The sequence below is a fragment of the Falco peregrinus genome, chromosome 7 (assembly GCF_023634155.1).
Source record: "Falco peregrinus isolate bFalPer1 chromosome 7, bFalPer1.pri, whole genome shotgun sequence".
NCBI classification, from domain to species: Eukaryota; Metazoa; Chordata; class Aves; order Falconiformes; family Falconidae; genus Falco; species Falco peregrinus.
This window is the reverse complement of record NC_073727.1, coordinates 36,695,023-36,708,784: the sequence shown is the minus strand read 5'-3', so window position 1 is coordinate 36,708,784 and position 13,762 is coordinate 36,695,023. Positions and strand designations below refer to the sequence as shown.

The 13,762-nt window shown below is 36.7% G+C and overlaps 1 protein-coding gene across 2 annotated transcripts in view; it reads right to left on the bottom strand.

Annotated features, from left to right (window-relative positions):
- The window catches only part of ENPP1 (ectonucleotide pyrophosphatase/phosphodiesterase 1), a 55,518-nt gene that overhangs the window by 13,747 nt on the left and 28,009 nt on the right, over nucleotides 1–13,762 (bottom strand). For both annotated transcript variants that reach the window (XM_055810197.1, XM_055810196.1), the window contains 10 exons: nucleotides 13,068–13,187; nucleotides 11,814–11,923; nucleotides 10,527–10,592; nucleotides 10,145–10,217; nucleotides 8,528–8,636; nucleotides 7,247–7,378; nucleotides 5,700–5,731; nucleotides 4,438–4,565; nucleotides 3,459–3,528; nucleotides 200–287 (listed from right to left, as the gene is read on the bottom strand). In XM_055810197.1, the coding sequence (XP_055666172.1) occupies nucleotides 200–287; nucleotides 3,459–3,528; nucleotides 4,438–4,565; nucleotides 5,700–5,731; nucleotides 7,247–7,378; nucleotides 8,528–8,636; nucleotides 10,145–10,217; nucleotides 10,527–10,592; nucleotides 11,814–11,923; nucleotides 13,068–13,187 (928 nt within the window). The remainder of the gene's footprint in view (nucleotides 1–199; nucleotides 288–3,458; nucleotides 3,529–4,437; nucleotides 4,566–5,699; nucleotides 5,732–7,246; nucleotides 7,379–8,527; nucleotides 8,637–10,144; nucleotides 10,218–10,526; nucleotides 10,593–11,813; nucleotides 11,924–13,067; nucleotides 13,188–13,762) is intronic.

Here is a 13,762-nt window from a genome sequence, read left to right as displayed (position 1 = left end):
AGATCCTAAACAGCTGTTATGCATTTAGAAGCCGGACCTTTCTGAGAAAGGCAAACAGCCTTTTATTTGTGACTATCAGCAGCAAGCCTTAAGGACAAATTTCTAAGGACACTTAAAAATCTGTTATTAGAAGACTTACAATGCCCATAAGACATTATATTTTATTGAACACAGATGACCCCCCCTCAATTGTACTTACCACACATTAAATTATAGACTTCAATGTTTTCAAATGGGTCAACTTGAGTACGAAACTTGAATCCTGGTCCAAACCCAATAAAGATAGCCTAGGATTTACAGAGAAAAAATAAAGTGGAATCCTCTTTAAGGTAAGTTAAAATGGAAAATATCCTGAAAGAAAATACCCTCTGTATATGAAGAACTTAACCTTTACTTCATCAACATAGTTTGGATCAAGTCAAAAGCATGTTTTTCCCTAAAAAAAAAGGAGATGTATAAGAATAACTTTAAGCAGTGAATGAGTATTAGAAAACCCAATTTGTCTCATTGTTGCCTTCAAAAAGTTGCCTTCAGCTATTTATGAAGTCCCTTGCTCTTTTCTGCCTTTGAAGAAGTTAAATTCATTTTCTTAAAGGCTTTAAGAGATTTAATGGAAATGTTGAGCCAAAGTAACCATCAAATTTCATGCCCTGTAACCAATTTAGAAGCTTTTAACTTCAGGCTATAAAAACATCTGTTGTTAGTAATGTTTTAAATGGCTTAAGCAATGGCAAGATGCTAAGCGTCTGTGCCTGGTTTGCAGCTGTTCTTTCTTCTTGCACCACTTCCTGAGCTGTACTGGCACAAGCTATTGTGTAGCCATACAGTGAACCTGATCCAGGAATGCAGCCAACTTGAAAAAATTTTCTTTTTTTCCTGTTGGCTCTTTTCCTTCTGGTTCAGTTCCCCGACCTACTTAATGCTGCAGTCATGCAGAGCTTACACTAGCATAGAGCAGGGTTGGCTGCACGAGTAAGAACAGGGAGGCAAGGGAAGCAAATGCTTAAAAGCAACTGCTACCAAAAAGATTTTTTTTAAACTTATTGTGAGATATTCAGCTTATTTTTAAAGTAAGTGAAAAAGATTGCACCCATCTGTGGTATCAAGATACTGAGCGAGTGCTGGATAGCATCTTCCTGATCTCAAAGCTCTTTGCAAACAATGCAATTCTCAGATTTCATAGCTGTGTGGCAAAAACAGAGGGTAAAAACTCAACTCCAACTTCTTTCTCTAAGATTAAAGTATGAGGCAGGCTGTCATTCCATAACTGTTGATACTAAAATCTGTAGGCTAATGATTTCCTCAACATGCCTAATTTGAACCAGATGAGGCAAGAACATGCCACCTCCTCTGTTGAATGAGGTAACTACAGAGGATGAAATTTAGACTGCTCTAACATTAGTCACAAAAAGTTAAATTATATCTGTTTTAAGACCAACTAAGGATGCTATGAACTGACTATCTCAAGTCTGGCACAAAGTTTGAATACAGTCAGCCTACTAAAAAAAAATTTAAAGTCAAACTGTAGCAGAGAGAGAATATACTAAACTGGCATTTGGCATCATGTGGCCTTGCTGGTTGTAACCCATTACCAGTTACCCTATCCACAGGTTTCCCATTGTCAAATCGGGGAAGAAAAGTAGGCCTGGAAGGGTAAACCAATGAAAATTATCACAGGTTTTGGCTGACAGTTTTTTAATAAACAGTTTGATGCCAACACTACATAATTCTACAAAACATGAAAATAAGACTTTTAAGAGAAATCTATGCTTAACACTATGTAGGTCTTTTCATAAAGCTTGTTTTCAGTAACTTTTTTAATACAAGAGTCTCTCTCTACAAATGTGTTTACACAAATTCACTGTAATAGTACCAAGCACCTAATGACTGTTAGTGAATTTTATCCTGAAAATAGCCTTTTGAAATGAAAAGTATTACCTTTCATTTTATTAATAGCAGAAATTCAAGCACAAGGATAGGTTAAGTGAATTCCTCAAGTTAGATGGGGCTGACTAAGGATATGATTCCACATTTCCCTAAGACCTCTTCCCATTTCTCATTAAAGAGAAGAATTTTGGGACTCTTATTTTGAACATGACTAACATGCTTTCTTGTGAACAGACTACCTCAACATATACATATTCTAATCATGACACTATAAAATTACAGAGTTGGGAAGATCATTTAGTCAACTTTCAGAAAAGACAGAATCAAAAGTAATTGTTATTTCTAACAGATATTTGTCTGACAAGTCACTGGCAATTCCTGTGGTGGAAACTCCACAGACTTCCAGGGAAAATTGTTGAACTCATGTTCTTTTTAAAAAAAGCTTCACAAGAATCAAATCAGTATTTCTTTATTGCAGTTTAAGCATTACTTCTGTTCTTAGGCAACCCAGAAAAACAAGAAAAAAAAACAGATTAGCCTTACAGACCTGGCTGGCAAGGGAACAGCTTTGCTTGTAAGAGCCTGGGTGACACAGTGGACAGCAAGCCAAACATGAGCCAGCAGCACACCCTGGCAGCAAAGGCGGCCAACAGCATCCCATGCTGTATAAACAGAAGCTCAAGGAGCAAATTGAGGGAAGGGATTATCCCTCTCTACTCAGCATTTCTTTAGGCCACATCAGGATACTGTAGCACCTCCAACATAAATTGGAGACACCAGTAAACAATCATCACAAATTCAGTGGAGGGCCCCCAAGGTGTTTGTGGGCGGATGCTCTTGCCCCATGAAGAGGAACAAGGCTTGCTCAGCATGGAGAAGAGACTACTTCAGGTGGATCAAACTGCAGTCCCCTAGTACCTAAAAAAGTCATCAAGGAGATAGAGCCATGCTCTTCAGTACTACATAGCAGGAGGCAGAGAGAAACACTGAATCGACAGCAGAAACTGAAACAAGAAAGGCTCTGGCTGGCTATAACTAAACACATTTATACCAACAGGACAGTCAGGTAGTAGAATCAGTTGGTTAGAAGCTGTGGAGCCTCTGACCTTAGCAGTTTCAAAGATGTAACTGCATAAAGCCCTAAGTAACATGGTCTGGTCACATAGCTGACAGTTTTGAGTTGGAGGTGGGACTAGAGACCTCCTGAAGTCCCTCCCAATCTGAATGCTCTTAATACCTATAGTGACTGTATTAGAGGATTTGATGTTTCCTCTTTTCCTGCTTTTAATGTTACAACTAAAGAACTTGGCACATTATAGTCTTACCAGCACAGTGAAATCTTTAGGGCAAGTCCTGTAGTACTTTTGCCCAACTCTTACAACAACGGAATCCCACCCTGTGTGGGTTACCCAGCACATCACAATAGCAATCCTACAAATACTTGATTTCCTTAATTGCCGATGGAATAATGTCACAGGTCTTAAAATAAAATAAAAATCAGCACCCAGCAAAGACAACATTCAGAAACAGAAGGAGATAAAAATAAGACCTAACATATGTTTAAGTCTCACCTGCATACTGGTGAAGCGATTGTCTGAGCCATGGAACCCACCTGTGCAACTTTTAATCTCAAGAGGTTTCCTATTAAAAATGCAAAGTTTATATAACTCACATTTTACAAATCATGTCAGCATAAGAAACAGGTAGTGACGTATTGTTCATTTGTTAGAGTATTATTAGAGGCTTGTCTGCAGGGACTAGAAGGTCTTTAAGCTCTGGAAGAGAACGCCTTTAAAATCAGAACGATAGTTTTCTCTGCAAATGTTATCCCTTTGGAATTCTCAAGTATCTAGAGTAATTTAAAGTCAAATATCAGATGACACATGAACCAGATGTTTGTTCTCAGAATAACAGATTTTTCACATTGCTGTCATTTGGGTAATAGACTTTTACAGTACTTTACATCCTTTTTTTTATTATTAAAAAAAATAATTCTAATTTAAAGCATTAAAGCATTCAGCTGGGCATCTTAAAGTAATAAAAACAAATCTCCAACATATGCCAGGTCCATGCATATTATTTGAATCTGTACAGTTCTAGTAACCCAAACCTGATTTGCATATGTTACTGGTGTTACACAACAGAACTTATTGAACATGTGGAGCGAGAAACTTTCATGATGAAAGCCCTGGCATACAACAGAGGTGTTAAAAATTATATTATTATAGCAGATACCATTATTCTGGGAGTTTTAAATTCATTGGTCAGAACATGTAAGGTCATTAACAACAGTGAGCTCAGTAAGTTCAATGTATGCCAGTGGATCACCCCTGAGACTGGTTCAGCCAAGTAGTTATGCATGTGAAGTCTGAGGAGACTCCTCAGGCCAGCAAGAGCTGCAGAGAAAAGCATGCATCTCTTTGCTATGACAAGCTGGAATACCACACTCCAATAGCTGTCATTGAACTCTAAGCATCTTGAAGAGAAAAGTTATGAGAAAACAAGAAATTGTTTTTTCTGTATAATCAAGTACTGAAAAATTTAACTTACCTAGCAAGCTGCCATTGGGAGTCTAAATAGAAGTGCAATGGTTCAATCCGGTCATTATAGGAATAATGGAAACGCTTGGGTAGCAGCTGTTTCATATAAGCTTTGAAAGGCTGATGTGGTTCTATGCACTGAAATGTTTAAATATAAAATGTAAATTTCACCAAAATTTTGCTCATGTCATGCACATTTCCTATAAAGCATCTCAATTGCAAAGGGTCTGCAACAACTTCCACTAAGGACAATGGAACTCCATCAGGTTTGGAATCATATGACCTAGGATGTAAACATTAGTAACTATTTAAGTAAAAAAATATGACTGGTTTTCTGTTCAATAGTTATTAAGAGTATTTATATTGAATCACGGACATGACTAACTTTTTCTTACAGCCTACAATTGTACAAAAAAACCCCAGTACTCCTTAGAATTAGTAAATAATTACACCGACACATGAACATCATGACGCATGAACATCATGACACTTTCACAAGTGGTAGGAGGCTACCCAGTGTAATAATTCTACAGCTATGTAATATGGAAAGTAACAGACATTCAAAGGGTTTTTAGAGTAGTCACTCAAAGACAAACAAATTTTTCACCAACTCAGGTCCATAAATGATTTTAAAATAATGCAAAAAAAAAAATAAAAATCAAACCACCAAAAAAATTAAACTAAGTAAAAAACCCTCTACTGTAATATTTTGAATAGTGAAGTCATCCAGACAAACAGCATAGCTCTCACCAACAGTAGTGTCTGCACAACTGAGGGGCAAACAGATTGTGGTGCAGGGATGAGAACAGAAGCCATGTACAGAGCAGAAAAGCAAATTCCTTAAGCTGGAACTGACAAAAAAATATAAAATCAATATCCTCTCTCAAAGCTGTTTGTCAAAAAGGTGTGAGCAAGAAGATCTTATGCTTGTCCAGGAAATGGCGCTGAGCTTTACACTGACTTGGCCCTCAGCCAGTACGATCCAGATACACATGTTCCCCGTTTCGAAGAGCAACATAATATAGGTAGTGAAAAGAAATGAACACAAACACTTAGTTAATGCACAACCACAGCCATATGACACCATACTCAACTTTGACCTTCCCTTCCCCTGTGCAGAACTACTTTTGTTGTTGTTACCTGTCTAGCAAACGGAAGGCCACTGATTCAAAGTCCAGATGCTACGTAAGTAAGCCCAACAAACAGCTGATGCTATAAAATACCTGTAAGTGTCAGTAGAAATTAAACTAGAACAGATACAACAACACTTACTGTGAGGTTTCTGACAACGCCTTCATAATTAACTGGAAGAATCATATGTAAGAATTAGTCACCTAAGTTAAAAAAATCAGATTTAAAATTAAAGCACTCCCATCACACAATATAATCAGCTTATTTTCAAAAAAACTCTGGACATCAATTATTTTTCCAGAATGAAGACCATATGAAGTAAAGCAATCACTAAGCTGTCAAGCTATTGCTTTTATTAAATTTTAGTTCACAGTCTCTCCTTCCTTTACTTATTTACAGCTTAAAAATTTTAAGCTGTATTAACCACAGTTTGAAAAACAATCTGAGAAATAAGTTTTCACAAAAGAGGCAACTAAATGCTGTACTAATCAAGCTGGAATTCTCCTGCTTGCTAATACACTTCTAAGGAAAAAGAAACAAAACCAACTGTCAGGACAGCAGTTTTATCTGGCAAGCATCCTTAGAAAGATAGCCAAGTGCAAGCTGGCTAAGATTCAGATGCTTAGACTCAAGCCAAAACGGACCATTACATCATTTAGTTTGACATTTTGTGTAACGCAGGCCCATTACATTTCACACAGTTACTTTGTCCTGAGTCTTGATATCCAGTGCTTGACTAAAACACATAATGATTACAGTGGCAAGGGAACCATTAATAATTCCTGCATAGATATATGCAGTGCTACAGAGACAACAATGCTACTTCATGAAAACTGTGCATGCGTCAAAAGCAGGGGATACTCTGCTTTTCTTCTTCCTGAATTTGTTTCTCCAGGGAGAACCTGGAACTGCAGTTGACTCCATGTTCTCAAAGGAAGCATTTAAAAAGAGTTTAAATTAGCATCGAGCAATGAAGTAAACAGGACTTAAAGTCATTGGGGTCAAGGCCTACAAGCTTTTAAGGGCATGGAGAACAATAATCTAGATAGAAAAAAAACCCCAAAACTATGAAATATGAAGGAAATGCCTGCATTCAACATTAAGTAGTAACAAAAACAGCAGACAGTGTTCACCTAAAATGTGACTGCATAATGCATCAAACTAGAAAATTTGTAAGCATGGATTTTTACTTGTTTATTAACTTTGCAGTTTACTCAACTGCTTCAAGCCATTAAGCCATTTTTCAATAAATAAGAATATAATATTTCTAAAATAATATTTAAATACAGTAACAGTCTAACATTTAAGACAGAAATATAGCAAATTTATACACAAACTGGTAAATCAGGAAATGAGTGGAGATGTGAGAGGAGGATGATTTTGGGTCTGTCTTGAGCACCAAATACCTGAATCAAAGGACTTACTTTCACAAGGCAAGAGCATCTGCAGTTAGTCACTCTGAGGCAGCCCACAACAGCAATCTGTAGGATTCAGATATGCTTTCAGGCCTTAAAGTTAAATGGTCTTTAAAACCACAGGTACACTAGTCAGTATTTCTTCAGCATCCAGGTTGTCCCTAGCTGACCTTCACTCTGGTTTACCAATAGAATATATGGATCTTAAGTTTGTATTCATAAAGTACAAAAGCATGTAACTGAGTAATAAAAATTAGTTTAGCAATTACATACAAGAGAAATACTCATCTGGAACATTATTAGGTCTTAGGCGAGCTGCAGGACCAGGTACTACTATGAAATCTTGAACATTGTCCAGATAGCTGTTGAGATATGCTGTTTTTCTGCAGCTCCCTGCTTCCATCCCTGCAAAAGGAAACAAATTTTAATTAAAAAATGGGAATGTGTAGATTAGCCTTGTTAAGGAGACATGTAACTGAAGTTGTAGAAGTCAAAAATGTAAGTTCTCAGATCTTTTTATCAGAATCCCCAAGATAACTAAACCAAGGAGACGACAACATGTATGGAAGAAACAAAAAACTGCATAGATACACAGTGTCAGCCATTTCCCTCAGCTGAGAAAGACACTCCAATTGAATAAATAGACATCTTTTTTTCTCTGAAGGGAAGAAATCTTATAAGCCTAAGAACAGTAGCAATGCTTAGACCAGATATTGATTTAGTCCAATATCCTACCAATATCCTATTGAACTAGTGTTCATAACATGTCTAGAGAAATACTCGATAAGCCCAGCAATTATGGACTGATCTTCCTCCTATAAATGTTACTTATCAGTTTGCAGAAGTACATAGAAGTACATGCATTTGAACTCTTAATAATTCTTGAGAGGTTTATCCTCAATTAATTCCATAAATATTTTTTAAAGCTGTATAGATGCTTGTCTTGGATCATTCCCACTGACAATGAATTCTACTAGTCAATTTTGTGCTGCATGGAAGTGTGCTTATATTTTTTTTGTCAGGAGAAGCAGCAGAAATAGATTATTGGTAAAATACATAACTTTTTACAAAAAATTAACTCCAGAAATAAAGAAAAGCTATTACAGGAATAAATCAAAGTTTCATGTTAACAACCCCCTAATAATGGATAAGGGAACTGATAACTCAAAGGAAGCTATGGCTTATATTTTCACTTCAGCCATTTGCAAACAATTGCTGTGCAGTGTAGTTAAAAGACAGAATAAAGTGAAATCTATTTTTACCAGTTCACATTTTATTTCTGTTATCAGCTGGTAATGATCACAAAAGGAATTAGAAATAAAATATGAAAATCATTTAATCTCCCCTTATTTCTCCACTTCTCCCCCCCCACCCCCCAAGTCTGATTCTCACCTACACTGCTTAGATCTTACACCATCTTGATAATACAAAATATAAATTCTAGGTATTAGCTGCTTTGTTAACTTTGTAGAAACATGCAAGTAAAAAATCAGAATATTACTGTATGAAAATAGCTCTTCAAAATGCTGTTATACTTTATAAAATCAAGTTTACCATGATCTGATATAAAAATAATGTTCAGGCATTTATGCAAGTTCATTTGCTTGAGACCATCCATCAGCATTCCTACTATGTTGTCCACTCTCTGTAATGCTATAATGACCTGCAGGACACAAACAGGAATGTAAAGTAAGTGCTAACTACTTCAATTAAAAATTTGGATTTATTTCTAGGGAGAGTGAATAAGTTTAAACTGTAACAGTATATGGTAATAAAGATTAAGAAGCAACTCTCACACACCATTCAAGGCTTGCTGCAATCCAGACATAAATGAAGGACACAGGGGACATACAACTGTGCAGTAACCCTCAAACTTAGGAGTGGGAACACACATAGTGTGCAGCAACAGGAGGTACTGTGAGGACAGGATACTTGGAGCATTCTCAATAGACCATCAAACCTGCTTTTTGCCTATTCCTACTTCTCTCAGTTGCACACTCTTTAGATGCATTGTCTTTACATCTACTGAGAATGGACTCAACAGGTACACCTATACTGAGAATTAAAAATGGGAGCCTGCAGATTGCCTAGCACCTGCACTGCTCAGGGCTACCTCCGTCTACAGAAAACCGGCTATATCTACACTACACAGCTCATTGCCCCATTTTTTTCTGGGCCCTACACCATACTAAGACATACTAAGATATTTCTGAGGAGATTATGTACAAACCCTCAGGGTCTTTCTCTCCAGAACATTCCTGACATACAGAATTTTAGATCCACTTATTAACCAAAGAAAAGGATAATCAAATTAAATGTTCCCTATACTGCAGTTCCAATTAGTTGTGTGCTACTGCACTTGGCACTTACATCCATCTGCCTGTTCCTTACAGTAGCAGTAACTACTCACACCTCCAGAGAAATTGGCAAGAGCTTTTTAATGTTGTCACCACTGAGGTCAACCACCCATTTAATATGCCCAAACATCCTGGCCGTTCAAAATGGCAGAATTTTACAAAGTCCAAGAGTTTTTTTTCCTTCGCATTTTTCATTTTGGTTTGTTAAAATGTAAAGCTGCTTAATACTTTTGAGAACAGCAGCAGTCCCAAAGACTTCTTATTTATACAATAGGTACATAACAGATTATGACAGGGCAAATGTCCCTTTCATCACCCTTTTTACAAGCCACCATAAAATCTAACTGCAGGGAGATAAGACCAGTATTCATCTAACCTTTGCATAGAGACTGGGGGAAAATGAAGGACAATTATGACATAAATACTTAACCACCAAAGCTTGGACTACTGCTACAAAAAAAAAAAAAAAAAAAAATCATCTCTGCTCTTGCTAAATGGAAAGTATACCTTTCTGTCCCCTTCCTCCTCACTAAAATTAACACAATGAATTAGAAGACACAAACCATACACAAGACATATCCAAACATGCTTTGGCAATTTAAAAGTTACCAAAATAAAGAAAATAAAAATTAGGCTTAAACAGCCTATTTAGTACATGCTTTGTATCAATGTTAATTAAGGATGGGCTGCCTATTCACAACTTATTTCCTAATAAGCATACTGAACATGGTGTTTATTAATCTAACATGAATTTTGGAAGTTCATTACAGAGTCAGAGAAAACCTTCAAATCTAAAAAGAAAAAAACTACTTACTCCACTGCTTACTGGTCCAAACTTATGGCCCGAGGAATCTGGTTCTTCTAAATACAGAGTGTAAAAGTGTGGTCTATATCAAACAGTACCAAAAATGTAATATTTTACATACACGTTTAAACAGTTTGAAAAGATTATATTTCAACAATGGATATCAAATATTGGAAACAACACTGTCATTCAGAGGAAGAACACATTAAAGGGAAATAGAGAATGTAACTTAAAAAAAAGTTTCAGTCATACAATCAGGATTGCATTAAATAGTACTTTAACATCATTAGAATAATGCATAAGATACTGTTTAAAAAGGAAGTAATATTTACAAAGTAATTCATTGCAATACCACTTGAACAGGAAGTTACACTTGCAATTGTATACCTACCTTTCATCTTCAGGTAACTGCAGCCAGCGAAGAACAGTTACCACCCTTTCTTCAAAGGGGATTGAGCTGTATCAGAACAGTATAAGATCAACCAACCCCATATTTTCAAGAGCTAAAAAATTTTAAGTCACATATTACAAAAATTAATGTACTTTAGCAGAGAAAACTGAATTCAGCTGGATGCCATTAAGAGCTATTTAGTAGGATGCAAGTTTACCTATGCTAAGTGCTGTAACTCTACAGGAATTAATGGGAACTTTAGATTGGGCATTGGATATTGTCCCTATTGATTGCAATGTGATTAGAATAAAGCTCCCAGTATTGCTTGTGTTTATTATACAAAGAGAATAACTTGGCTTCGAGGTGCAAAATGATGTACAGGTCTTCATTCCTGTACTATGTTTTGAAAAAGCTTTGGTTTGGTGGTGGGTTGGGTTTTTTTTAATGTTTAAACAGTTTGAATACAAGTTATCATACTATGTCACAAAGTAGATGCTCTGTATCAATTACTGAAGTAGATCAACAATAAGCATGTTGACATGTAATAACATAAGGCACCCATAAAGTTATTAATTCAGCTACTTAACACAAGTAACAATGTAGAAGTTCATGGAGGGGGGGGGCGGGGGAAGTAGTAAGTCAAGAATCAGACTTTCCATGCTATATGAAGAACTTAAGAAAATAAAATGATCCTAGGAAGATAGAAATGGAAAAAACCCGATTTCTTGGGCAGGGTTTGAGGTTATTAAATAAATACCGATAAACAGATTTATGTAGAATTTTCATTAGGCAGAAAGTGTTACTTGCAGTGAAAAGCAATCACTAACTAAAATATGACTGCCTTAATGTGAAATATTTTAAAAAATTACAATGAAAATAATTTTATGTTAGAACAATTTACCACAGTCAACAGTAAATTTTAGTTTTCATGGACAATACTGCACCAAGACCTGGTCCATTCACTGTTTGAGAGGTTTGGACTGAATGAACCAACACAAGATTTTTATAAATAGAAACAGAAAAGTACTAAAGCTTCAAAGCTGGCTGCTCTTAAAGATGATTTTTCCACATCTTTCCCTTACAATGTTTGCTGAGGAATGGCAGAACGATTAGACAAAGAATCTACACTGTAGTGAAACAAAGTTAATTGCATCCTATTTTGGTTTTTTCCTCACGTTGTGTACAACTACTTAGAAAAACAGGGAAAAAAATTATGCTTTCTCCGACATCTGTCCCATTACAACAGTTAAAGTAAAATATCAATCCAAGACACAGGAGTTTACATACCTATTGTATTTTTCATACAGGTTTGGGAAGGTTCCATTAACTGCCACATCTGACCCAGGCCAAAAGAATGTACCTGCTTTTAGACCTTGGTACATAGCCGTTAACCAGATCTGCAGGAGAACAATCAGCATCAGTAGTGCAAGTCACTGAATTAGCTGAGTAACTGCCAGAGCTACCGCCACCCCCACCAACTCTGCACCTTCCAGCAAGATCAAAACCTGAAAATATAAGTCGAGCACTCTGGACAGTCAGTCTTACATGTCATGGCTATCTACAGTCCTTGATTCCTTACCGCAAACAGAATTACAGAAACACTCACATCCCTTCTGCTACTACATCAGGGGGAGCCTGGACAGAAATAGGAACCATTAGCTTCCATGGATGGAGTGCTAATGCAATGGTAGAACCATATCTGAAAACTAGGAAGAGGAAATGTCTCAAGAACAGCGAAGTAAGAAGGGATAGGAATGTCTGAGGACCTACGTCCCATATAAGCTGAAATATGGGACCAAGACTTCAGTTGACTTTTCCAGTTTTACTGCTGATGTCATGATTTGCAGATTTCTGTCTGCTTTCTGCATGTTTTCCTGCCTGACTTGTACACCATGTTCTTCTCAGCGGTCTGCAAAGTCTACACTTGTGTGTTCCTTCCTCAAACAAAAAAAAAACACCAACCCCCAAAAAAGCCAGCCACCACACACACAAAAAAACAGTTGTCTTCACATTACTAAATAGTTGCATCTGTTGCCTTGTTATTCTTCAGGCTAGCACTCACCAAAACTTCCCTATGCCACTTCATTTTGATAGTAGTCTCAACAAATTTGCCAAAGCTATAGAATTAAACCAAGACATTTTCTTTAAAACTACATCTTTAGACTTAGCAGTAACTTGGGCAGAGTGTAAACCTTTACTATTGCTTATTATTAAAGTTAACCGGTCTGTTGATTTCCTCAAAAAAAGTTAACCACAAGCCTACTTCATGTTAAAAACAAAACAAAATCTGGTATCTCTATTAGTCATTTTAAGCTAGTTTTCTCCCTAGAGAAAATTCCATTTACATTCAACAAAATCTGTTACACTTAGTTACATTTGTCATTTTGCAGCTCTAGTATGGCAGTTCCTAATCATGCTGACTAATTCTCCTTGGCTGACTTAGAAGTACCCTCTGTACTCTTTCAACATCACTATGCATCCAAGTGATATTAGGTAACATAACAGGCTGATGTACATTCTCAGCAGTGTATTAATACTTACAGGCTGTCCTTGGTACCACAGTGGATTAAACTTCTCTTCACTTTTAAGGGTGAAGGATGCATTTCTTTTGGGGTCATACATCTTGTTATCAATTATACCATGAGATTCAGGATACAGCCCCTGTAATTGAAAGCATAACTTGTGGCAACACTATAAAGAAAAAGAACCTTCCAGCTACACAAACCGAAGTCCACTAGACAAGTATGTCCAGTGGATAAACTTCTACTCCACCGCTACCTCAAGACCCAAGTTTAACAGCATCACCAGCCATTACTACCAAGCCCTACTTTAAAAGTCTTAATTGCTTCTCAGCAAAATTGGAAAAAAAAAAAAAAAAAAAAGGCAAGCAACTTGCTCTGGATTCAAGCTGAAAGACACTGTCTCAGTTGATGCATTTCTTTTATCTTTAGTACCAATGACAAAGCAATAACCTATGCTGGACCTCCATCACATGACCAAAACCTGAGGATTTCAAAGGAGAATTGCACATCAGCAGGTAAAAGCTCTAGCTAGGAATCATGATTACATAAACTGTGAAAGAAGTGCTCAGAGGCACCAGCTGTTAGGTGGTTTTAAGAGACTTTGTGCTCTGCCTTCAAATAGGCCAGCTCCTTTTTACATTAAAGGATGTAACACCACCACCAGTAGGACCCTGATAACCACACCTGCTACTTTTCACAAGAGACAAAGCTCTG